Below are 25977 nucleotides of genomic sequence, written 5' to 3'. Positions count from 1 at the left end.
CTTCGTGTGTGAGGGGGGTGTAGAATGAAATAGGGTGTGGGGAAGAGAGAATGTGATAGTGGGGGTGAGGGGGAAGAGAGACAGACTGAGAGGTGGGGAGAGGGTCCCAGGATGTGATAGTGGGGGTGAGGGGGAAGAGAGACTGAGAGGTGGGGAGAGGGTCCCAGGATGTGATAGTGGGGGTGAGGGGGAAGAGAGACAGACTGAGAGGTGGGGAGAGGGTCCCAGGATGTGATAGTGGGGGTGAGGGGGAAGAGAGACTGAGAGGTGGGGAGAGGGTCCCAGGATGTGATAGTGGGGGTGAGGGGGAAGAGAGACAGACTGAGAGGTGGGGAGAGGGTCCCAGGATGTGATAGTGAGGGTGAGGGGGAAGAGAGACAGACTGAGAGGTGGGGAGAGGGTCCCAGGATGTGATAGTGGGGGTGAGGGGGAAGAGAGACAGACTGAGAGGTGGGGAGAGGGTCCCAGGATGTGATAGTGGGGGTGAGGGGGAAGAGAGACTGAGAGGTGGGGAGAGGGTCCCAGGATGTGATAGTGGGGGTGAGGGGGAAGAGAGACAGACTGAGAGGTGGGGAGAGGGTCCCAGGATGTGATAGTGGGGGTGAGGGGGAAGAGAGACAGACTGAGAGGTGGGGAGAGGGTCCCAGGATGTGATAGTGAGGGTGAGGGGGAAGAGAGACAGACTGAGAGGTGGGGAGAGGGTCCCAGGATGTGATAGTGGGGGTGAGGGGGAAGAGAGACAGACTGAGAGGTGGGGAGAGGGTCCCAAGATGTGATAGTGGGGGTGAGGGGGAAGAGAGACTGAGAGGTGGGGAGAGGGTCCCAGGATCTAAAGGGGGGAGTATAGAGGGAGAGAGTTGGGTTGTGGGGGAAGGAAGAGGGTGCTGATGTGACTGAGGGGTGGGGAGGGTGTATCCTGGGACCTGTGGGGTGGGTTCCCAGGACTTTCTGCAGAGTTGTGGAGCAGTGCTGGTGTCACGGGGCAGAGAGGGAGATGTCCATGGGTCTGAAAGAGGGATGAGAGAGGATGTGTGGGGGGCACAGTTCTAGTATGAGTGAGGGCTGGGGTTGGGGTGGGGTTCCTGGATCTACGGAAATAAACACTATCCTGCCAATGACTCTGATTGGTGCCCACTGCCTCGTCATGTGACCGTGTGCCCAGCAGGTTGGCGAGTGGTGGTCACATGATCAGGGATGTGGATGGAGGGAGAGAGAAAGAGTAGGAAGAGGGGGAGAAGGTAGTGTCACTGAGAGGCGGGAGCGGCACCACCTCATCCTCCTGCCGCTTTCTTACCTTGAGCCGGGCCGGTCGGGGGCGAGGACCTCACCGAGGCTGTGGGTGGTGGCCGACATGGGTAAAGGAAAGAAAAACAAAATGGTTCGCAAAACTGAGGAGAAAATCAAATCAAACACAGCAAAGCAACTCAACGTACTCTTGACAGACAGCATCTTCCAATGGCTCTGATTGTTGCCCACCTCATTATGTGACTGCACATGATCGAAACCAGTGGCAACGGCGGCCCAGGCTCTGCTGGGAGAGACTGAGGGGATCTGGGAAGGCTCCCTCACTGACCTCACTCCCTGACTGCACTGTGGGCAGGGCTCCCTCTGTGGTTGCTGGCCCTCCTGTCGACAAAAGAACACCTCCCCCCATCGCACTCCAGGCTTCTCACCTGGGTCCCTTGCCCGGCTGGGACACCTGAGGTGGCCTGTTCTATCTGGGATTCCCCACCACCCCCAGAGACTCGGTCAGCACCCATTCTACCCTCCCCACTCCCCCCAGCTCAGCACACCCAACCAGGCAATGCTCATCTTAGTACTACCTGCCCAAGGAACCCTACACACTCCCCCAAGAAAGACCGACTGACACCCCTTCACCTCCTACCACACTGCCTACCCTCTCTCAAATGTTTCAGAGCACTGAGGGGTGTATCTGCACAGTATGATCCCAGAATTGGCTGTGCATGATTGGCTGGCTCACTGTTTCCAGTGAGGTTGTCCTGCAGATCGATTCTCCCCCTGCTACTGCCCTAACCCCAAAGCTAGTGCACATCTCACATGGTGGAAGGTGAGAGGCCTCGTAAGAGTGGAGAGGATGTTCCTGTGTGGCGGAGTCTCAGGGTACAAGGCCCAGCCACAGAATACAAGACTGTCCTTTTAGAACGGAGATGAGGAGGAATTTCTTTATCCAGAGAATAGTGAATCTGTGGAATTCATTGCCACAGACGGCTGTGGAGGCCAAATTATTGGCTATATTTAAGGTGGAGGTTGATAGGTTCTTGATCAGTCAGGGCATCAAAGGTTATGGGAAAGGGCAGGAGAATGGGGTTGAGAGAGATAATAGATCAGCCATGATGGAGTGGCGGAGCAGATTCGATGGGCTGAATGGCCTAATTCTGCTCCTAGGTCTTATGGTGACTTGAAGATCACCATCATCTGGTGATGGTGACTAACGATGGTCACCTAGATTGTTTAACTAGGTAGCCCCATGACTGCGACTCCTTTACCCCAGAGAGGGGTAACCAGATGTAGTCATCTTCAGCAACTCAGTGTTGTACATCTCTCTGCTTCCCCCAGACCCAAAGCCCTCCAATGGAGGGGGGTCAACAGGTAGGCGAGGGGTGGGTATGCTAAAACTACCTGTGGTGTCAACAGCACATGCCTGCCTGTTTGGGGACCAGACCTGCATGGTGACAGGAACCTTTAGAGAGTAGATTCAACTACTCTCTGGGGAGGGGGAGGGGGGCTGAGCTTCATACAGGAGGCAAGGGACTGGAGGAATAAATTCTTCAACAATTGCCCCTCCTATGGCCTGTTCCCCTGTCCAGGAATTCGATGCTTTGGTCTGACCTTGCTAATGTTGGCCTGGGATGTAAAGCTGGTTGGTAGACCCCTCACCAACTCTGCCAGGAGTATTCCCAAGCCCGGCTGCAAAGGGAGGAGGGTCAGACATGGGGCTAGAAACCCATCCTGTTAAAAACCCAGAGCTACAGAAATGCCAACAGAAGCCCCAAAGACCTCATCCCTGGGAGAGGAAGGATCTTTGATGGGCTACACCTGGGGACAGTTTGGAAGACTGGCCCAGGACGGAGGATTCTGGTGAGCTGCTGTCAGTGCCGTACACCCCAGGATGGGTGGGAAGCTGAGAAGAAGACCCCCACCCTTCATCCACTCGGACCCATGATACACCTCACCTCCCTCCCACCAGCCAGTTTCCAGAAACGAACTTATAATAAGAAAAAGCAGGCTAAGAAAGCATCTACTGAACTAATCACTATCGGCTAAGTTTGTCAACTAGTTGGTAGAGTAATGGAGGGTTTGTACTGTACCTCGCGCCCCGGAACCTTTGCCAGGTTTGGTGGTGCTGGTTGCTATGGTGACAGGGGTTGTCCCTGTCCTAACGGGACGGGAGGAAGGAATGTTGATGGTGGGAGACAGGATGATGGGAGCATCTGGTTGGTGGGAAGAGAGAAAAAAAAATTACGGCTTAAACAGACCAAAACGCAAACATGGAATGAAAATCAATCTCCGAGATCATGCGACATGGAACGGTCAAAGCGCTAAATAATCATCACAAAGCACACACAGACATCATGGTTCAACAAACACTGGCCACCAAAGCTAAACAGAACAGTTGGGATGTCAACTAGGCACCGGCAGCACCCCTGGGTGTCCCATCCTCTGGAGTTCCTGGGAATCTGCAGGAAGGAAGGTTGCCACTACAAGCAAAATCCAGGCCGATCTTCAGAGGAAAGTGTCAAACTCTGTTCCTTTTCCTTTCTTTTCTGGGTGACAGGATTTTCAGAGGGAGGAGTGGGGTGCCTTGGGTGAGGAGAGGTAGGATATCTCTGTGGGTGTGGAGAGTGAGACCCGGTGGATGCTGTGGGACCTGTTCCACCAGGAGTCTGGGAAACGTAGTAGGGGGTAGCATGGTCCTCTTTGGAGGGGGTTGTGGGCTGTTGGGAAGGGTGGAGATGTAGTTGCAGGAGGGTAAGTACATAGTTCCCAGAACCCCCATCGATCATATCCAAAATCAGGTCAGGACAAATTCAAGGTGGAGCAGGGACCCCCTACCATCAAGCAGGAGGTACCATAGCATCAGGACAAGGTCTGTCAGGATGGAAAACTGCTTCTTCTCCCAGGCCTAATTCTACTGACCTCCTTGCCAACACCCAGGTCTCATCATGCATGAACTGGTAGTAGCATTAATGTGTCGTAACTGTGCCTTACTGTGTGAGTTTACCAGTGGTGATATCACTTTATGTGTCGTGTATGTGAGTTATGTGTACTGTGTTGTGTACCTTGGTCTTGTTTCATTTGGCAGTGTATGTGACCTTGAATCTGAACTTCGGTTTGGTTCAGGCACTGAGTCAGTGGTGTGTCGATCACCTCAAGGGGGAGAGCTGTTGCAGGGATGAAGGGGTGTCTGGGTGGGAGAAGGCTGGCTTACCTGTTCAGCAACACCAAGTGGTGTTAATTTCAACCTGATAGAAACTGGCCGGTGAATTCATCGGTCAGAACCGATGGGGAATATTTTATTCCAGAGGAATAAGCATGGATGAGGCTTTAAAAGGCATTGGTCAGACCACACTTGGAGTATGTCAGCAATTTTGGGCCTCTTATCGAAGAAAAGATGTGCTAACATTGGAGAGGGTCCAGAGGAGGCTCAAGGGGGATTGAAGCCTATTGAATATTGAAAGGCATTGATAGTGGACTAGAGGACACAGCCTCAGAATACAAGGCGATCCATTTAGAACAGAGATGAGGGGGTATTTCTTTAGCCAGAGGGTGGAGAATCTGTGGACTTCATTGCCACAGACAAGTCATTGGGTATATTTAAAGCAGAGTTTGATAGTTTTTTGATTAGGCAGGGCATCAAAGGTTGTGGAGAGTAGGCAGGAGAATGGGGTTGAGAGGGATAATAAATCAGCTGTGATGGAGTAGATTTGATGGGCTGAATGGCCTAATTCTGCTCCTATGTCCTATGGTCAGAGACCCCTTTCTCTAGCCAGGGTAGAAGAAAGGGCTGAGGGAACCTGAGAGTCAGGATGCACCGGTGAAAACACACAGCTGGGTATTTTGGCCCAGCACGCTGGTACAAGCCCATGCAGTGGCAGTTGCCCGAGTAGTTCTGCTGCTCCCCAGTTTTGACTCCACACGCTCCCGTCACCAGAGAGAGTGTACCGGCACGTTCCCGTCACCGGAGAGAGTACCGGCACGTTCCCGTCACCAGAGAGTGTACCGGCTCGCTCCCGTCACCGGAGAGAGTGTACCGGCACGTTCCCGTCACCGGAGAGAGTGTACCGGCTCGTTCCCATCACCAGAGAGAGTGTACCGGCACGTTCCCGTCACCGGAGAGTGTACCGGCTCGTTCCCATCACCGGAGAGTGTACCGGCACGTTCCCATCACCGGAGAGAGTTGCAGTACATTCCCGTCACCGGAGAGTGTGCCGGCACGTTCCCGTCACCGGAGAGTGTGCCGGCACGTTCCCGTCACCGGAGAGAGTGCCGGCACGTTCCCGTCACCGGAGAGAGTGCCGGCACGTTCCCGTCACCGGAGAGAGTAACGGCACGTTCCCGTCACCGGAGAGAGTAACGGCACGTTCCCGTCAATGTAGAGAGTGCCGGCACGTTCCCGTCACCGGAGAGAGTGCCGGCACGTTCCCGTCACCGGAGAGAGTGCCGGCACGTTCCCGTCACCGGAGAGAGTGCCGGCACGTTCCCGTCACCGGAGAGTGTGCCGGCACGTTCCCGTCACCGGAGAGTGTACCGGCACGTTCCCGTCACCGGAGAGTGTCCGGCACGTTCCGGTCACCGGAGAGAGTAACGGCACGTTCCCGTCACCGGAGAGAGTAACGGCACGTTCCCGTCACTGGAGTGTGCCGGCACGTTCCCATCACCGGAGAGAGTACCGGCTCGTTCCTGTCACCGGAGAGAGTGCCGGCTCGTTCCCGTCACCGGAGAGAGTGTACCGGCTCGTTCCCGTCACCGGAGAGAGTGTACCGGCTCGTTCCCGTCACCGGAGAGTGTACCGGCACGTTCCCGTCACCGGAGAGTGTACCGGCACGTTCCCGTCACCGGAGAGAGTGCCGGCACGTTCCCGTCACCGGAGAGTGTGCCGGCACGTTCCCGTCACCGGAGAGTGTACTGGCTCGCTCCCGTCACCGGAGAGAGTGTACCGGCACGTTCCCGTCACCGGAGAGTGTACCGGCACGTTCCCGTCACCGGAGAGTGTACCGGCTCGTTCCCGTCACCGGAGAGTGTCCGGCACGTTCCCGTCACCGGAGAGAGTGCCGGCACGTTCCCGTCAATGTAGAGAGTGCCGGCACGTTCCCGTCACCGGAGAGTGTGCCGGCACGTTCCCGTCACCGGAGAGAGTGCCGGCACGTTCCCGTCACTGGAGAGAGTGCCGGCACGTTCCCGTCACCGGAGAGAGTGCCGGCACGTTCCCGTCACCGGAGAGTGTACCGGCTCGTTCCCGTCACCGGAGAGAGTGCCGGCATGTTCCCGTCACCGGAGAGAGTGCCGGCATGTTCCCGTCACCGGAGAGTGTCCGGCACGTTCCCGTCACCGGAGAGAGTGCCGGCACGTTCCCGTCAATGTAGAGAGTGCCGGCACGTTCCCGTCACCGGAGAGTGTGCCGGCACGTTCCCGTCACCGGAGAGAGTGCCGGCACGTTCCCGTCACCGGAGAGAGTGCCGGCACGTTCCCGTCACCGGAGAGAGTTGCAGTACGTTCCGGTCACCGGAGAGAGTGTACCGGCTCGTTCCCGTCACCGGAGAGAGTGTACCGGCTCGTTCCCGTCACTGGAGAGAGTGCCGGCACGTTCCCGTCACCGGAGAGAGTGCCGGCACGTTCCCGTCACCGGAGAGAGTGCCGGCACGTTCCCGTCAATGTAGAGAGTGCCGGCACGTTCCCGTCACCGGAGAGAGTGCCGGCACGTTCCCGTCAATGTAGAGAGTGCCGGCACGTTCCCGTCACCGGAGAGAGTTGCAGTACGTTCCCGTCACCGGAGAGAGTGCCGGCACGCTCCCGTCACCGGAGAGAGTTGCAGTACGTTCCCGTCACCAGAGAGTGTACCGGCACGTTCCCGTCAATGTAGAGAGTGCCGGCACGTTCCCGTCACCGGAGAGTGTGCCGGCACGTTCCCGTCAATGTAGAGAGTGCCGGCACGTTCCCATCACCGGAGAGTGTGCCGGCACGTTCCCGTCAATGTAGAGAGTGCCGGCACGTTCCCGTCACCGGAGAGAGTTGCAGTACGTTCCCGTCACCGGAGAGAGTGCCGGCACGCTCCCGTCACCGGAGAGAGTTGCAGTACGTTCCCGTCACCAGAGAGTGTACCGGCACGTTCCCGTCACCGGAGGGAGTACCGGCACGCTCCCGTCACCGGAGAGTGTACCGGCACGCTCCCGTCACCGGAGAGAGTTGCAGTACGTTCCCGTCACCAGAGAGTGTACCGGCACGTTCCCGTCACCGGAGGGAGTACCGGCACGCTCCCGTCACCGGAGAGTGTACCGGCACGCTCCCGTCACCGGAGAGAGTTGCAGTACGTTCCCGTCACCGGAGAGAGTGCCGGCACGCTCCCGTCACCGGAGAGAGTTGCAGTACGTTCCCGTCACCAGAGAGTGTACCGGCACGTTCCCGTCACCGGAGGGAGTACCGGCACGCTCCCGTCACCGGAGAGTGTACCGGCACGCTCCCATCACCGGAGAGTGTACCGGCACGTTCCCGTCACCGGAGAGAGTGCCGGCACGTTCCCGTCACCGGAGAGAATACCGGCCCATTCCCGTCACCGGAGAGAGTGCCGACACGTTCCCGTCACCGGAGAGAATACCGGCCCATTCCCGTCACCGGAGAGAGTGCCGACACGTTCCCGTCACCGGAGAGAATACCGGCCCATTCCCGTCACTGGAGAGAGTGCCGACACGTTCCCATCACCGGAGAGTGTTGCAGTACGTTCCCGTCACTGGAGAGAGTGCCGGCACGCTCCCGTCACTGGAGAGAGTTGCAGTACGTTCCCGTCACCGGAGAGTGTACCGGCACGTTCCCGTCACCGGAGAGAGTACCGGCACGTTCCCGTCACCGGAGAGAATACCGGCACGTTCCCGTCACCGGAGAGAATACCGGCACGGTCCCGTCACTGGAGAGAGTACTGGCACGTTCCCGTCACCGGAGAGTGTGCCGGCACGTTCCCGTCACCGGAGAGAGAACCGGCACGTTCCCGTCACCGGAGAGTGTACCGGCACGTTCCCGTCACCGGAGAGTGTGCCGGCACGTTCCCGTCACTGGAGAGAGTACCGGCACGTTCCCGTGGAGATCCGGCAGTTCATGCGAGATTATTGGAGGTATCCTTTCAAGGCCCTGTTGGCCACTGATTGTTCGTCCGGTCTGGGAGCTGTCATCCAGCCGATCCACACATACGTCCAGAAGAAGGGAAGAGGAGGTGAGGTGACCCGTAAGGAGCCTCGTCAGTTCAAGAGGCTCCTGGAGAATGGTTGTAGGGTGAAGACAGGAGAGGGCTCAGAAAGCCCATTGTCCAGGGGCTCTGGGGTAACGGGTCCATGTGAGTCACCTCAGCTCCACCTCCAGTGGGGAGGCCATCTTGTTGGCCTCCTTTTCCGATCGCAGGATAGTTAAAGTCGAAGAACCCGTGCCAGGCCATCTACCTCACCTCGCCATGAGTCAGGATGGTGTACCAATACACTTGTCAATGTGTACGCCCCGAGGGCGGCCCGATGCAGGCACGCCTGTTCCGAGAGGTGTCTGCATTGCTGCGATGGATAGATCATAGTGAGTGCATTATAATGAGGGTGATTTTAACTGCACTCTCGAGGAAAGGGATCGTACCGGCCCTCTGAGTAGCCGGACATCGGCGAGGATGCTCTGGGAGTGGTCGTGTCACTGGCCTTGGTCGATATCTAGCTGAGCTTTCTTGAGGTCCACAGGGGCTGGAGGCTCATGGATTGACCGACTCTACATTTCTAGAGCTCAAATCACCTAGGTGTCAGACCACCCCCCGAGGTGGCACATGCAGGCAATGCACTTCCTCCGCCTCAGGACCCACCAGATATACTTGTACCGTGATCACCCTCCGAGATCTCACGCGGATATACCTGTACCGTGATCACCCTCCGAGATCTCACACGGCTATACCTGTACCGTGATCACCCTCCGAGATCTCTCACGGCTATACCTGTACCGTGATCACCCTCCGAGATCTCTCACGGATATACCTGTACCGTGATCACCCTCCGAGATCTCACAGGGATATGCCTGTACCGTGATCACCCTCCGAGATCTCTCACGGATATACCTGTACCGTGATCACCCTCCGAGATCTCACAGGGATATGCCTGTACCGTGATCACCCTCCGAGATCTCACAGGGATATACCTGTACCGTGATCACCCTCCGAGATCTCACACAGATATACCTGTACCGTGCTCACCCTCCGAGATCTCACACAGATATACCTGTACCGTGATCACACTCCGAGATCTCACAGGGATATACCTGTACCGTGATCACCCTCTGAGATCTCTCACGGATATACCTGTACCGTGATCACCCTCCGAGATCTCACAGGGATATGCCTGTACCGTGATAACCCTCCGAGATCTCACAGGGATATACCTGTACCGTGATCACCCTCTGAGATCTCACACAGATATACCTGTACCGTGCTCACCCTCCGAGATCTCACACAGATATACCTGTACCGTGCTCACCCTCCGAGATCTCACACGGATATACCTGTACCGTGATCACCCTCCGAGATCTCACAGGGATATACCTGTACCGTGATCACCCTCCGAGATCTCTCACGGATATACCTGTACCGTGATCACCCTCCGAGATCTCACAGGGATATGCCTGTACCGTGATCACCCTCCGAGATCTCACAGGGATATACCTGTACCGTGATCACCCTCGGAGATCTCACACAGATATACCTGTACCGTGCTCATCCTCCGAGATCTCACACGGATATACCTGTACCGTGATCACCCTCCGAGATCTCACAGGGATATACCTGTACCGTGATCACCCTCCGAGATCTCTCACGGATATACCTGTACCGTGATCACCCTCCGAGATCTCACAGGGATATACCTGTACCGTGATCACCCTCCGAGATCTCACACGGATATACCTGTACCGTGATCACCCTCCGAGATCTCACAGGGATATACCTGTACCGTGATCACCCTCCGAGATCTCTCACGGATATACCTGTACCGTGATCACCCTCCGAGATCTCACAGGGATATGCCTGTACCGTGATCACCCTCCGAGATCTCACAGGGATATACCTGTACCGTGATCACCCTCCGAGATCTCTCACAGGGATATGCCTGTACCGTGATCACCCTCCGAGATCTCACAGGGATATACCTGTACCGTGATCACCCTCCGAGATCTCACACGGATATACCTGTACCGTGCTCACCCTCCGAGTTCTCACAGGGATATACCTGTACCGTGCTCACCCTCCGAGATCTCACACGGCTATACCTGTACCGTGATCACCCTCCGAGATCTCACAGAGATATGCCTGTACCGTGATCACCCTCCGAGATCTCACAGGGATATGCCTGTACCGTGATCACCCTCCGAGATCTCACACGGATATACCTGTACCGTGATCACCCTCCGAGATCTCACAGGGATATGCCTGTACCGTGATCACCCTCCGAGATCTCACAGGGATATGCCTGTACCGTGATCACCCTCCGAGATCTCACAGGGATATACCTGTACCGTGATCACCCTCCGAGATCTCTCACGGATATACCTGTACCGTGATCACCCTCCGAGATCTCACAGGGATATGCCTGTACCGTGATCACCCTCCGAGATCTCACAGGGATATACCTGTACCGTGATCACCCTCGGAGATCTCACACAGATATACCTGTACCGTGCTCATCCTCCGAGATCTCACACGGATATACCTGTACCGTGATCACCCTCCGAGATCTCACAGGGATATACCTGTACCGTGATCACCCTCCGAGATCTCTCACGGATATACCTGTACCGTGATCACCCTCCGAGATCTCACAGGGATATACCTGTACCGTGATCACCCTCCGAGATCTCACACGGATATACCTGTACCGTGATCACCCTCCGAGATCTCACAGGGATATACCTGTACCGTGATCACCCTCCGAGATCTCTCACGGATATACCTGTACCGTGATCACCCTCCGAGATCTCACAGGGATATGCCTGTACCGTGATCACCCTCCGAGATCTCACAGGGATATACCTGTACCGTGATCACCCTCCGAGATCTCTCACAGGGATATGCCTGTACCGTGATCACCCTCCGAGATCTCACAGGAATATACCTGTACCGTGATCACCCTCCGAGATCTCACACGGATATACCTGTACCGTGCTCACCCTCCGAGTTCTCACAGGGATATACCTGTACCGTGCTCACCCTCCGAGATCTCACACGGCTATACCTGTACCGTGATCACCCTCCGAGATCTCACAGAGATATGCCTGTACCGTGATCACCCTCCGAGATCTCACAGGGATATGCCTGTACCGTGATCACCCTCCGAGATCTCACACGGATATACCTGTACCGTGATCACCCTCCGAGATCTCACAGGGATATGCCTGTACCGTGATCACCCTCCGAGATCTCACAGGGATATGCCTGTACCGTGATCACCCTCCGAGATCTCACAGGGATATACCTGTACCGTGATCACCCTCCGAGATCTCACAGGGATATGCCTGTACCGTGATCACCCTCCGAGATCTCACAGGGATATGCCTGTACCGTGATCACCCTCCGAGATCTCACAGGGATATGCCTGTACCGTGATCACCCTCCGAGATCTCACACGGATATACCTGTACCGTGCTCACCCTCCGAGATCTCACAGGGATATGCCTGTACCGTGATCACCCTCCGAGATCTCACAGGGATATGCCTGTACCGTGATCACCCTCTGAGGTGGCACACACAGGCAATGCACTTTCTCCGCAGGGGACGTTGCCTGCAGGAGGACTCGTGGATCCCGGCGGACGGCATCAGCCATTCCGTTTCGAGGGCTCTACCCCGCTTCTACCAGGAACTGCGGAGTGTATAGGGTCTGGCCTCATCCGGGCAGGGTGATCCTGCGCCTTTGGACCGAGTTCTGGCTGCTAAGGGGTTTGGGGGGGGGGGGGGTAGGTTCTGGTCCTGATCCGATTACTCTGGGTGTCGGGTGGGTGCGGGGAAATGGAGAGGGTTCCGGCTGCACCATCATCCGATGTGCCCGTCAGAGCCAGACCTCGGGAGACCACGCGGGAGAAGGTCCCTGGGATGCCTCAGGACCCTACAGAGATACCCGTACTGTGACCACCCTCCGAGATCGCACACGATCAGGGTCCCGCACAGCGTGAGCGTGCTTTTCCGTTCCGTGATGCTTCGAAGCATTTTTTGTACAGGCTACTCCGGCACACCTTTCACTTCCTCGCCTTCCTCTGCCGACCAGACTCGCCTTGGCGGTCCGTCTTACCATGAGGAGGTCCCCAGTTGGTGCCTCTTTATGCTGGGGTGTACACTGGGGACCTGGGGTGGGAGATGTTGCATCGGGCAGTCCCGTAGTACAAGTTCCTGAGCAGGTTCACTGACACGCCGTGCACCCGTCCACTCTGTGGGCCGGAGGAGTTGAAGTACACACATACACACAATGCGAGAGGTTGCAGCTGCTGCCGAGGTTCTGGCTGAAGTTCAGCCCTGCGCTCCTCGTCTACGGGCACCCAGTTCGGGAGGGGGCGGGTTGTGAGGAAGATCTCCTAGTTGACTTGGTCCTGGGCCTGGCCAAGATGGCCATTCCCAGGTCTCGGTGGCGGAAAGTGCCCGGCCATCCTCGGAGAGGGAGCATGCGGTCGCAATGGGCACATTGTGGGATTTCCGTGAGTGGTGGGCTCCCGGGGTATTGTCTGTTTTATAGATGGTAGTAACCATACTTACTGTCTTGTAAATATTGAATGTATGTACCTTGTGAATAGATGTTTTCAATAAACTTGTATAGTTTTGTAACAAGGAAACAAAGCACCAAGGCGCTCAAGGTGAGAAGGCTTGTTTGCAAAGGATGCCGGGATTGAAGCCAGCACTCCAAGGCCCTGAGCTGTAATAGCGTCGTGCTAACCACTACATACCCTGGCACCCAATCCCTCCAATGGCGATGGCCCATTCTCTACCTCTCTTCCACTTGTGGATGCAGCCATTCGGCCCATTGTACCTTTCCCCCTACAGACAATGTTGAGCTCTCCCCATTTCCCCTCAGCCCCACCCTCTCCGGACTCTGGATCTGCAGTGATCCCATATTCCTGCATCCTTTCATGTGAGGCTGGGGATCACGACCACTCCCAAACAGCCGAGCTCTGGCCCGGAATTCCTCAGATATCCAGGAGTCCGGTTTCTCCATTCAGATACAAGAGGTGTGGCTCCCACTCTCCTGTCCTGCTCCAGTGAGTCAGTGGCAAGAGGACTGAACAGGGCTGAAAGTGGAGGTCAGTGTCAGGTTTATTATCACTGACAATCCGTTGTTTTTTGTAGCGGCAATGCAGTGCAAGACAGACTGATGCTGGAATGGTACCAGCTCCTTCATGTTGTGTGTGGGGGTAGGGTGGGGTGGGGTGGGGTGGGGTGGATGGGTGGGGGTTGTGCATTGGAGTGGGGTGGGGTGGGGGTTGTGCACTGGGGTGGGGTGGGGTGGGGTGGATGGGTGTGGGTTGTGCATTGGAGTGGGGTGGGGTGGGGGTTGTGCACTGGGGTGGGGTGGGGTGGGGTGGATGGGTGTGGGTTGTGCATTGGAGTGGGGTGGGGTGGGGGTTGTGCACTGGGGTGGGGTGGGGTGGGGTGGATGGGTGTGGGTTGTGCATTGGAGTGGGGTGGGGTGGGGGTTGTGCACTGGGGTGGGGTGGGTTGGATGGGTGTGGGTTGTGCATTGGAGTGGGGTGGGGTGGGGGTTGTGCACTGGGGTGGGGTGGGGTGGGGTGGATGGGTGTGGGTTGTGCATTGGAGTGGGGTGGGGTGGGGGTTGTGCACTGGGGTGGGGTGGGTTGGATGGGTGTGGGTTGTGCATTGGAGTGGGGTGGGGTGGGGGTTGTGCACTGGGGTGGGGTGGGGTGGATGGGTGTGGGTTGTGCATTGGAGTGGGGTGGGGTGGAGGTTGTGCACTGGGGTGGGGTGGGTTGGATGGGTGTGGGTTGTGCACTGGGGTGGGGTGGGGTGGAGGTTGTGCATTGGAGTGGGGTGGGGTGGGTTGGATGGGTGTGGGTTGTGCATTGGAGTGGGGTGGGGTGTGGGTTGTGCATTGGAGTGGGGTGGGGTGGGTTGGATGGGTGTGGGTTGTGCATTGGAGTGGGGTGTGGGTTGTGCATTGGAGTGGGGTGGGGTGGGGGTTGTGCACTGGGGTGGGGTGGGGGTTGTGCATTGGAGTGGGGTGGGGGTTGTGCACTGGGGTGGGGTGGGTTGGAGTGGGGTGGGGTGGGGGTTGTGCATTGGAGTGGGGTGTGGGTTGTGCATTGGAGTGGGGTGTGGGTTGTGCATTGGAGTGGGGTGGGGTGGGGGTTGTGCACTGGGGTGGGGTGGGGGTTGTGCATTGGAGTGGGGTGGGGGTTGTGCACTGGGGTGGGGTGGGTTGGAGTGGGGTGGGGTGGGGGTTGTGCATTGGAGTGGGGTGGGGGTTGTGCACTGGGGTGGGGTGGGTTGGATGGGTGTGGGTTGTGCATTGGAGTGGGGTGGGGTGGGTGTTGTGCACTGGGGTGGGGTGGGTTGGATGGGTGTGGGTTGTGCATTGGAGTGGGGTGGGGTGGGTGTTGTGCACTGGGGTGGGGTGGTTGGATGGGTGTGGGTTGTGCATTGGAGTGGGGTGGGGTGGAGGGTGCACAGGAGTAGACGGGGTGAGTAGACAATTGCTTGTCTGTGGAAGCCAGGATCGTTACCTCATATTCACTATGGAAAAGGATCTTAGTGATTGTAGTGATGACTTGCAGCAGACTGAAAAGCTTGAGCATGTAGATATTAAGGAAGAGGATGTGCTGGAGCTTTTGGAAAACATCAAGTTGGATAAATCACCAGGACCGGACGAGATGTACTCCAGGCTACTGTGGGAGCAGAGGGGGGAGATTGCTAAGCCTCTGGCAATGATCATTGCATCATCAATGAGAACGGGAGAGGTTCTGGAGGATTGGAGGTTTACCGATGTTGTTCCCTTATTCAAGAAAGGGAGTAGGTATAGCCCAAGAAATTATAGACAAATGAGTCTTACTTCAGTATTTGGTAAGTTGATGGAGAAGATCCTGAGAGGCAGGATTTATGAACATTTGGAGAGGTATAATATTATTAGGAATAGTCAGCATGGCTTTGTCAAAGGCAGGTCGTGTCTTACAAGCCTGATTGAATTTTTTGAGGATGTGAGTAAACACATTGATGAAGGAAGAGCAGTAGATGTAGTGTATATGGATTTCAGCAAGGCATTTGATAAGGTACCCCATGCAAGGCTTATTGAGAAAGTAAGTAGGCATAGGATCCAAGGGGACATTGCTTTGTGGATCCAGAACTGGCTTGCCCACAGAAGGCAAAGAGTGGTTGTAGGCGGGTCATATTCGGTATGGAGGTCGGTGACCAGTGGAGTGCCTCAGGGATCTGTTCTGGGACCCCCTACTCTTTGTGATTTTTATAAAAGACCTGGATGAGGAAGTGAAGGGATGGGTTAGTAACCTTGCTGATGACACAAAGGTTGGGGGTGTTGTGGACAGTGTGGAGGGCTGTCAGAGGTTACAGCAAGACATTGATAGGATGCAAAACTGTGCTGAGGAGTGGCAGATGGAGTTCAACCCAGTGAAGTGGTTCAGTTTGGTAGGTCAAATGTGTTGGCAGAATATAGTATTTATGGTAAGACACTTGGTAGTGTGGAGGATCAGAGGGATCTTCGGGTCCAAGTCCATAGGACACTCTAAGCTGCTATGCAGTTTGACTGTGTGGTTAAGAAAGCATATGGTGCATTGGCCTTCATCAACCATGGGACTGAGTTCAGGAGCCGAGAGGTAATATTGCAGCTATATAGGACCCTGGTCAGACCCCACTTGGAGTACTGTGTTCAGTTCTGGTCACCTCACTACAGGAAGGATGTGGAAACCATAGAAAGGGTGCAGAGGAGATTTACAAGGATGTTGCCTGGATTGGGGAGAATGCCTTATGAGAATAGGTTGAGTGAACTTGGCCTTTTCTCCTTGGAGTGACGGAGGATGAGAGGTGACCTGATAGAGGTGTATAAGATGATGAGAGGCATTGATCGTATGGATATTAGGAGGCTTTTTCCCAGGGCTGAAATGGCTAACACAAGAGGACATAGTTTTAAGGTGCTTGGAAGTAGGTACAGAGGAGATGTCAGGGGTAAGTTTTTTTACACAGAAAGTGGTGAGTGAGTGGAATGGGCTGCCGGCGATGGTGGAGGAGGCGGATACGATAGGGTCTTTTAAGAGACTCCTGGATAGGTACAGGGAGCTTAGAAAAATAGAGGGCTATGGGTAACCCTAGGTCATTTCTAAAGTAAATGCATGTTTGGCACTGCATTGTGGGATGAAGGGCCTGTATTGTGCTGTAGGTTTTCTATGTATGGGGTAGATGAGTAATACAGAGGTATACAGGAGTATTAGCTCATGAGATGAGTGTGTCCTATGATAAAAGCAGAGCAAGGGGAACATGACTGTGACGCCAATCTCTCTCAAATCACTGCTCTTTCACCAGTGAGATTAATGAACCCTTCTTGCCTGCTTTCTCCAGCATGCCGGTCGTTTGTCTCTGTTACTGAGCTGTGACACAGTGGCTCAGAATCACTATTACTGCTGGATGAGTTTCGGAATGGCAATTGATCAATCCTTCTGGGCTCCCAGCACCCGCCTGGGACCAGACCTTGCACAGAAAACAAATGCCACGATCAAATTCATCATTAAGGACCCTCATCACCCAGTTCATACCCTCTTCTCATTGCTACCATCAGGGAGGAGGTACAGGAGCCTGAAGACACACACTCAGCATTTCAGGAACAGCTTCTTCCACTCTGCCATCAGATTTCTGAATGGATATTGAACTTACATTTTGCACTACTTAATTTAATGTTTTTATTCTGTATATATTTCTTACTGTAATTTATAGTTTTTTATTATTATGTACTGCTGCTGCAAAACAACCAGTTTCACTACATATACCAGTGATATTAAAACCTGTGTGGATGAGTGTGTGCCAACAAAGACTTACTGTACATTCCCAAACCAAAAGCTGTGGATGAACCAGGAGGTACGTCGTCTGCTAAAGGCTAGATCTGTGGCATTCAAGTCTGGCGACCCAGGCCTGTACCAGAAAACCAGGTATGATGTGCAGAGGGCTATTTCAAGGATGAAGAGACAATTTCAAATGAGGTTGGAGGTGACATCAGATGCACGGCAACTCTGGCAGGGTTTGCAAGACATTACTTCCTACAAAGCGAAACCCAATAGCATGAATGACAGTGATGCTTCAATACCAGATGAACTCAACACCTTCTATGCCCGTTTAAAAGGGAGAATATAATTACAGCTGTGAAGATCCCTGCTGCACCCGGTGACCCTGTGACCTCTGTCTCAGAGGCCAATGTTAGACTGTCTTTAAAGAGAGTGATCCCTTGCAAGGTGGAAGGTCCAGATGGAGTACTTGGTAAGGTTCTGAAAACCTGTGCCAACCAACTAGCAAGAACATTCAAGGACATTTTCAACCTCTCACTGCTACGGGCAGAAGTTCCCACTTGCTTCAAAAAGGCAACAATTATTCCAGTGCCTAAGAAGAATAATGTGAACTGTCTAAATGACTATCGCCTGGTAGCACTCACATCGACAGTGATGAAATGCTTTGAGAGGTTGTTCATGACTAGACTGAACTCCTGCCTCAGCAAGGACCTGGACCCATTGCAGTTTGCCTATCGTCACAATAGGTCAATGGTTCTCCACACAGCTTTAGACCACCTAGACAGCACAAATACCTATGTCAGGATGCTGCTCATCGACTATAGCTCAGCATTTAATACCATCATTCCCACAATTCTGATTGAGAAGTTGCAGAACCTGGGTCTCTGTACCTCCCTCTGCAACTGGATCTTTGACTTCCTAACCAGAAAACCACAATCTGTGTGGATTGGTGATAACATCTCCTCCTTGCTGATGATCAACACTGGTGCACCTCAGACAGTGTGCTTAGCCCACTGTTCTACTCTATATACTCATGACTGTGTGGCTAGGAATAGCTCAAATACAATCTATAAATTTGCTGACGATACAACCATTGTTGATAGAATCTCAGGTGGTGACGAGAGGGCGTACAGGAGTGAGATATGCCAACTAGTGGAGTGGTGTCGCAGTAACAACCTGGCACTCACAGTAAGACAAAAGAGCTGATTGTGGACTTCAGGAAGGGTAAGATGAAGAAACACATACCAATCCTCATAAAGATATCAGAAGTGGAGAGAGTGAGCAGTTTCAAGTTCCTGGGTGTCAAGATCTCTGAGGATCTAACCTGGTCTCAACATATCAATGTAGTTATAAAGAAAGCAAGACATTGGCTGTACTTCATTAGGAGTTTGAAGAGATTTGGCATGTTAACAAATATTTTCAAAAACTATTGAACAGGTGTACAGTGGAGAGCATTCTGACAGGCTGCATCACTGACTGGTATGGGAGAGAGGGTTCTACTGCATAGGGCTGAAAGAAGCTGCAGAAGGTTGTAAATCTAATCAGCCCCATGTTGGGCACTAGCCTATAAAGTACCCAGGACATCTTCAGGGAGCGGTGTCTCAGAAAGGCAGCATCCATTATTAACGACCTCCAGCACCCAGGGCATGCCCTTTTCTCACTGTGACCATCAGGTAGGAGATACAGAAGCCTGAAGGCACACACTCAGTGATTCAGGAACAGCTCCTTCCCCTCTGCCCTCTGATTCCTAAATGGACATTGAATCCTTGGATACGACCTCTTTTTTTTAATATACAGTATTTCTGTTTTTTGCACGTTTTTAAATCTATTCAATATACATATACTGTAAATGCTTTACTTATTATTATTAAAATTATTTATTTATTTTTTCTCTTCTATATTGTGTATTGCATTGAACTGCTGCTACTAAGTTAACAAATTTCACATCACATGCCGGTGATAATAAACCTGATTCTGATTCTGAAATCACTGACACCCAACGGTCTATGGGATTTAGAGGAACAAATTTGTGGAGAGATCACCAGAAACAAGGCTGTTATAGGTGATTTTAACTTCCCAGGTCTTGACTGGGAATCCCATACTGTAAAAAGATTAGATAGGATAGAGCTTGTGAAATGTGTTCAGGAAAGTTTCCTTAAGCAGCGCACAGCAGTCCCATTCAGAGAGCATGCGATACTTGATCTACTATTAGTGAAGGAGACATGGCAGGTGACAGAAGCTTCTGCAGGTTTACACTTTGCATCTAGTGACCCTAATGTCATTAGTTTCAAGGTAATTATGCCAAGGATAGGTTTGGTCCATGGAGATTGTATCAGAAAGGATGTGGCAAATGTAGATTTGGACAGGCTGTATTCTGCATGGCTTTCAATAGTGACATTTTGGGAGTACAAAACTTGTATGTGCTGTTCATGATAAAAGGTAAAGGTAGCAGGTTTAGAGAACCAAGGTTTTCAAGAGATATTAAGACTCTGGTTAAGAAAAAAAAGGTGCAAAGCAGGTACAGGAGGTGGGAACAAATGAGGTGCTTTTGAAGTATAAGAATTGCAACACTTAAGAAATAAATCAGGAAGGCTAAAAGAAGGCATGAAGTTGCTCCAGCAGACAAGGTGAAGGAGAATCCTAAGGGATCCTACAGTTATGTTAAGAGCAAAAGGATTGTAAAGGACGAAATCGGTCCTCTGGAAGATCAGAATGGTAATCTGTGTGTGGAGCCGAAAGGGATGGGGAATCCTAAATGAATTCATGCATCTGTATTTACTCGGGAGATGGACACAGAGTTTCTAGATGTGAGGCAAAGCTGCAGTGAGGTCAGGGACCCAGTACAGATTACAGAGGAAGAGGTGCTTGGCGTCTTGAATCAGATCAAGGTGGACAAATCCCCAGGGTCTGACAAGGTGTTCCCTTGGACCCTGCAGGGGGCAAGTTCAGAAATTGCCAGAGCCCTGGCAGAGATATTTAAATCATCCTTAGAAACAAGTGATTTACCAGAGGATTGGAGAATAGCCAATGTTGTTCTGTTGCTTAAGAAAGTCTCTATGAATAAACAATGTAATTATAGGCTGGTGAGCCTGACGTGAGTTGTAGGTAAGTTAATGGAAGGTATTCCAAGGACCAGATATACACAAAATGAAGAAGGGCCTTGGCCTGAAGCATCAACTGTTTATTTCCATGGAGGCTGAAAAATGGCAGATGGAATTCAATGCAGACAAGTGCAAGGTGATGCACTTCGGTAGGACTAACCAAAGTGGGTCTTACACAGTGAACAGCAGATCACTGAGGAGTGTGGTAGAACAGAGGAATCTGGGAATACAGATCCATAAATCATTGAATGTGTGTCACAGATAGATAGGGTTATATCGACAGCTTTTGGCACATTGGCCTTCATAAATCAATGTATTGATTACAGGAGATGGGATGTAATGTTGAAGTTGTGAGGCCTGATTTGGAGTATTGTGTGCAGCTTTGATCACCTACCTACAGGAAAGATGTAAATAAGGTTGAAAGAGTACAGAGAAGATTTACAAAGACGTTGCTGAGTCTGGAGGACCTGAGTGATAAGGAAAGATTGAATAGGTTAGAACTTTATTCCCTAGAACATACAAGATTGAGGCGAGATTTGATAGAGGTATACAAAATTATGAGGAGTATAGATAGGATAAATGCAAACAAGCTTTTTCCACTGAAATTGGGTGTAACTAGAACTAGATGTCACGGGTTAAGGGTGAAAGGTGAGATGACTTAAGGGGAACTTTTCTCATTCAGAGGGTGGTTAGAATGTAGAACGAGCAGCCAGTTAAAGTGGTGGGTGCGATTTCAATTTCAACGTTTAAGAGATATTTGGATAGGTAGATGGATGAAAGAGCGATGGTGCAGGTGCAGTTAGATGGGACTAGGCTGTTTAAATGATTTGGCATGGAATGAATGGGCCAAAGGGCCTGTTTTGGTGTCACAGTTTTCTGACTCTGTGATTGAGGTTCAGATTCTTACTGCGCTATGGATGGTCCCAAACTCGGCTGTGAAAAGAGGAGGATTGGGCAAGAGGCCAGCAAGAACCCAGAGCAACATGGACCTCGGTCTTGGGAGAGGAAGAATACACCAGGAAAATGGGCTACACCTGGGATAACTTGAAGCACTGGCCTAGCAGAGGGCTTTGGTGAGCACATGTCGATAGCCTAGGAGTGATGGACAAGCAAGCAGGTGGTTCTGATTCCAAACTGAACCTGAAGAAAGTTGGCGTGGCCTCGATGTTTTCTGGTTGCTTGCATCAGGGTATCTGTCAGGGAAGTTAAACCACAGAGAAACTTGAACCAATTGAACCCAGAATCTGGCAAGTTAACCATGGAGCTGAAGGATTGAGGACCTCTCAAACTCGGCCAGCTCCATCACCGGCACAACCACCTCACCATTCAGCAAATCTGCACGAAGAAGGCAGCTTCCTCCAATACCACAAGAGATTCTGCAGATGCACAACATTCAGAGCAAGACATATAAAATACTGGAGGAACTATGGAGGGGAATAAACAGTCGATGCTTCAGTCCGAGACCCTTCATCAGGACCTGTTGAGTGTACTGAAGAAAGGACTTGGCCTGAAATGTTTTTGGGGTCTCTGTGGAGTTTTTGGGATAGACTTTTGAAGGTGGGAGAGTGCTGAAGATCACATGATGCTGAGGCTCTATAAGGCATTCGTGAGGCCACACCTGGAGTATTGTGTGCAGTTTTGGGCTCCTTATTGTGTGCAGGTAGGATTGGGGCAATAGCACAAATGAACAAGTGGCTGAGGAGGAGGCAGGGTTTCAAGTTTTTGGATCATTGGAACCTTTTCTGGGGAAGGGGTGACCGGTACAAGAGGGATGTGTTGCACCAGAACTGAAGAGGAAGAAATATCCTGGCTGGGAGGTTTGCTGATGTTACTGAGGAGACTTTAAATTAGTTTTGCAGGGGACTGGGAACTGGAGCTCCACATCAGTAAGGGAAGGATCAGACCAGAAGGTAGAATCCAGGGAAAGTATTGAAAGGCAAAATTGAAATGCTTAGTGAGGCCAAAACTAGGAAGATTACACAGTTTAATATGCGGCTAAGGAGTTGGTGTAGGAGGGAGGGCATAAGATTTTTGGATCACTGGGCTCTCTTCCAGGCAAGGTGGAACCTGTACAGAAGGGACAGTCTGCACCTGAACTGGAGGGGGACTAATATCCTAGCAGGAAGGTTTGTTAATGCTGCACGGTGGGATTTAAACTAGAGATGCAGGGGGATGGGAACCAGAGTGCCAGGACAGTTAGTGGAGAGGTTGTGGAGGCAGATGTTGGTGAGACCTCAGACAAAGTCAGGAATCAAAAGGTTGAGCCTGGTGTGACTAGTGTCCTGAGCTCCATATACATTCCAGAGACTCATTCCACCAAGATGCAACACTGAGCGTCATGGGAAGTCATTCCTGCCTGTGGCCATCAAACTTTACCACTGGTCCTGGACTTATTTCCACTTGGCATAATTTACTTATTATCATTTAATTATTTCTGGTTTTATTTTGCTATATTTCTACTCTATTATTGGTTGGTGCAATTGTAATGAAACCCAATTTCCCTCGGGATCAATAAAGTATGTCTGTCTGTCTGTCTGATTTCAATGCGAAAAGTATTGTAGGAAAGGCATTGTAAGAAAAAGTATTGTAGAAAAGTATTGTAGGAAAGTTGAAGATGAGGTAGCTGGTTTACAAACAGAGGCAATGTGTAGTGAGGAGAGATTGTTGACAGGGCAAAATTGGAGTCAACAGAATGAATTGCAATGTAAAAGGTGGACAAAATTGAAAAGGGTCAACATAGGACCGAAGATGTTATATTTGAATGTGTACAGTATATGGAATAAGACAGATCAACTTGTAGGATAGTTGCAGATTGGCATGTATGATGTTGTAGGCATCACTGAATCATGGCCAAAAGATGATTATAGCTGGGAGCCTAATGTCCAAGGATTCGCATTGTATCAAAAGGACAGGCAGCAAGGCAGAAGGGGTGGCATTTCTCCATTGGTAAGATACGGAATCAAGTCATTAGAAAGAGGTGACATAGGGTTGGAAGGTGTTGATTCATTGTGGATAAAGATAAGGAACCACGAGGGTAAAAAGACCCTGATGGGAGTTGGATACAGACCCCCAAACAGTAGCAAGGATGTGGTCTACAAATTACAGTGGGAGATTGAAAATGCATACCTAAAGGGCAATGTTACTATAGTCATGGGGGACTTCAATACGCAGGTAGATTGTGAAAATCAGGTTGGTGTTGCTTTCCAAGACGGGGTTTTCTAGAGTGCCTATGAGATGGATTTTTAGAGTAGCTCGTGGTTGAGCCCAGTAGAGGACCAGCTGTTCAGGACTGGGTGTTGTGCGATGAACCTGAATTGATTAGAGAGCTTAAGATAAAAGAACGCTTTGGGTAAAGTGATCATAATATGATCAAATTCATGCTTAAGTTTGAGAAGGAGAAGCTAAAGTCAGATGTATCAGTATTACAGTGGAGTAAAAGGAATTACAGAGACATGCGAGGAGTTGGCCAAAATTGAGTGGAAAAGAACACTGGCAGGGATGACAGCAGTGCAGCAATGGCTGGAATTTCTGGAAGCAATTCAGAAGACACCGGATATATACATCCCAAAGAGTATTCTAAAGGAAAGATGACAGAACCGTGGCTAACAAGAGAAATCAAAACCAATATAAAAGCCAAAGAGAGGGCATAGAATAGAGCAAAGATTAGTGGGAAGTTAGAGGATTGGGAAGCTTTTGAATACCAACAGAAGGCAACTGAAAAAGTCATTAAGAAGGTAAAAATTGAATAAGAAAATAAGCTAGCCAGTAATAATAAAGTGGGTACCAAAAGTTTCTTCAGATACATAAAGTGTAAAAGAGAGGTGAGAGTGGATATCGGACCGCTGAAAAATGATGCTGAAGAGCTAGTGATGGGGGACAATGAAATGGTGGACAAACTGAACAAATATTTTGCATCAGTCTTCACTGTGGAAGACACTAGCAGTATGGTGGAAGTTCCAGGTGTCAGGGGCCATGAAGTGTGCGAAGTTACCATAACTAGAGAGAATGTTCTGGAAAACTGAAAGGTCTGGAGGTAGTTATGTCACCTGGACCAGACGGTGTACACACCAGAATTCTGAAAGAGGTGGCTGAAGAGATTGTGGATGCATTAGTAATGATCTTTCAAGAATCACTAGTTTCTGGGATGGTTCCAGAAGACTGGAAAATTGCAAATGGCATTCCACACTTCAAGGAGGGAGAGAGGCAGAAGAAAAGAAACTATAGGCTAATTACTCTGACCTTAATGGTTGGGAAGATGTTGGAGTCAATTATTAAAGGTGAGATCTCATGGTACTTAGAGATCACAAAATAGGCCACAGTCAGCGTGGTTTCCTCAAGGGAAAATCTTACCTGACAAATCTGTTGGGATTCTTTGAAGATGCAACAAGCAGGATAGATAAAGGAGAGCTGGTTAATGTGGTGTACTTGGATTTTCAGAAGGCCTTTAACAAGGTGCCACCCATGAGGCTGCTTAACAAGGTATGAGCCCGTGGTATTACAGGAAGGATCCCAGCATGGATAAAGCAGTAACACACACAGAATGCTGGAGGAACTCAGCAGGCCAGGCAGCATCTATGTAAAAAAGCACAGTTGACGTTTTGGGCTGAGACCCTTCAGCAGGACTTCATGGATAAAGCAGTGGTTGATTGGCAGGAGGCAGAGTGGGAATAAAAGGAGACACGAGTGAATCTGCAGATGCTGGAAATAAATAAAAAACATGAAAAGCTGGCAGAACTCAGCAGGCCAGACAGCATCTATGGGAGGAGGTAATAATGACGTTTCGGGTAATAATGAGGCCCTTAGCTTCCTTCCTGCAGGCATGAACATCCAACTCACTGACCTCCGTTGATACCCCTGCCCCCCACCCTTACCCCCATCCCTATCTATTATTTTAGTCTGGTTCTCTTTCTCTCTCTTTTTCCCCCCTCACTATATTCTCTCCCCCCCAGCCCTATCTTTCTTTCTCTTTTATTTCCCATAATTCTCCACCTTCCCCCTGCCCATTTCCCTCCAGCCTATCACTTCCCAGCTCTCTACTTTATCCCTCCCCCCACTTCTTATCCCCCCTCGACCATCCCATGTTACTTCACTCCTGATGAAGGGTTTCGGCCCGAAACATTGTCACTACCTCCTCCCATAGATGCTGTCTGGCCTGCTGAGTTCTGCCAGCTTTTTGTGTTTTTTATTGGAAATAAAAGGAGCCTTTTCTGGTTGGTTGCCGGTGACTAGTAGAGTTCCACGGGGTCTATGTTGGGACTGCTTCTTTTAAAGTTATAGTGTATGTCAATGATTTGGATAATGGAATTGATGGCAATGATTTGGATAATGGAATTGATGGCAATGATTTGGATAATGGAATCGATGTCAATGATTTGGATAATGGAATTGATGGCAATGATTTGGATAATGGAATTGATGTCAATGATTTGGATAATGGAATCGATGTCAATGATTTGGATAATGGAATCGATGGCAATGATTTGGATAATGGAATCGATGGCAATGATTTGGATAATGGAATCGCTGTCAATGATTTGGATAATGGAATCGATGGCTTTGATGCAAGGTTTACAGATGATATGAGGTTAGATGGAGGAGCATGTAGTTTTGAGGAAGTAGAGAGGCTTCAGAA

The 25977-nt window shown here is 51.3% G+C and overlaps 1 protein-coding gene across 3 annotated transcripts in view; it reads right to left on the bottom strand.

The window, feature by feature from the left end:
* The window catches only part of cadm2b (cell adhesion molecule 2b), a 276056-nt gene that overhangs the window by 16636 nt on the left and 233443 nt on the right, over positions 1-25977 (bottom strand). Inside the window, exons 7-8 of one of the 3 annotated variants that reach the window (XM_073044751.1) lie at positions 3330-3452; positions 1295-1333 (exon numbers count right to left, since the gene is read on the bottom strand). The exons of 1 other annotated variant lie outside the window; for it this stretch is intronic. In XM_073044751.1, coding sequence (XP_072900852.1) covers positions 1295-1333; positions 3330-3452 — 162 coding nt within the window. The remainder of the gene's footprint in view (positions 1-1294; positions 1334-3329; positions 3453-25977) is intronic. One more of the 3 variants, XM_073044752.1, reaches the window with a different exon arrangement.

Source organism: Hemitrygon akajei, chromosome 5 (genome assembly GCF_048418815.1).
Source record: "Hemitrygon akajei chromosome 5, sHemAka1.3, whole genome shotgun sequence".
In the NCBI taxonomy this organism is placed as follows: Eukaryota; Metazoa; Chordata; class Chondrichthyes; order Myliobatiformes; family Dasyatidae; genus Hemitrygon; species Hemitrygon akajei.
The sequence above is the reverse complement of the archived record's forward strand: the minus strand, read 5'-3'. Positions and strand labels throughout refer to the sequence as shown.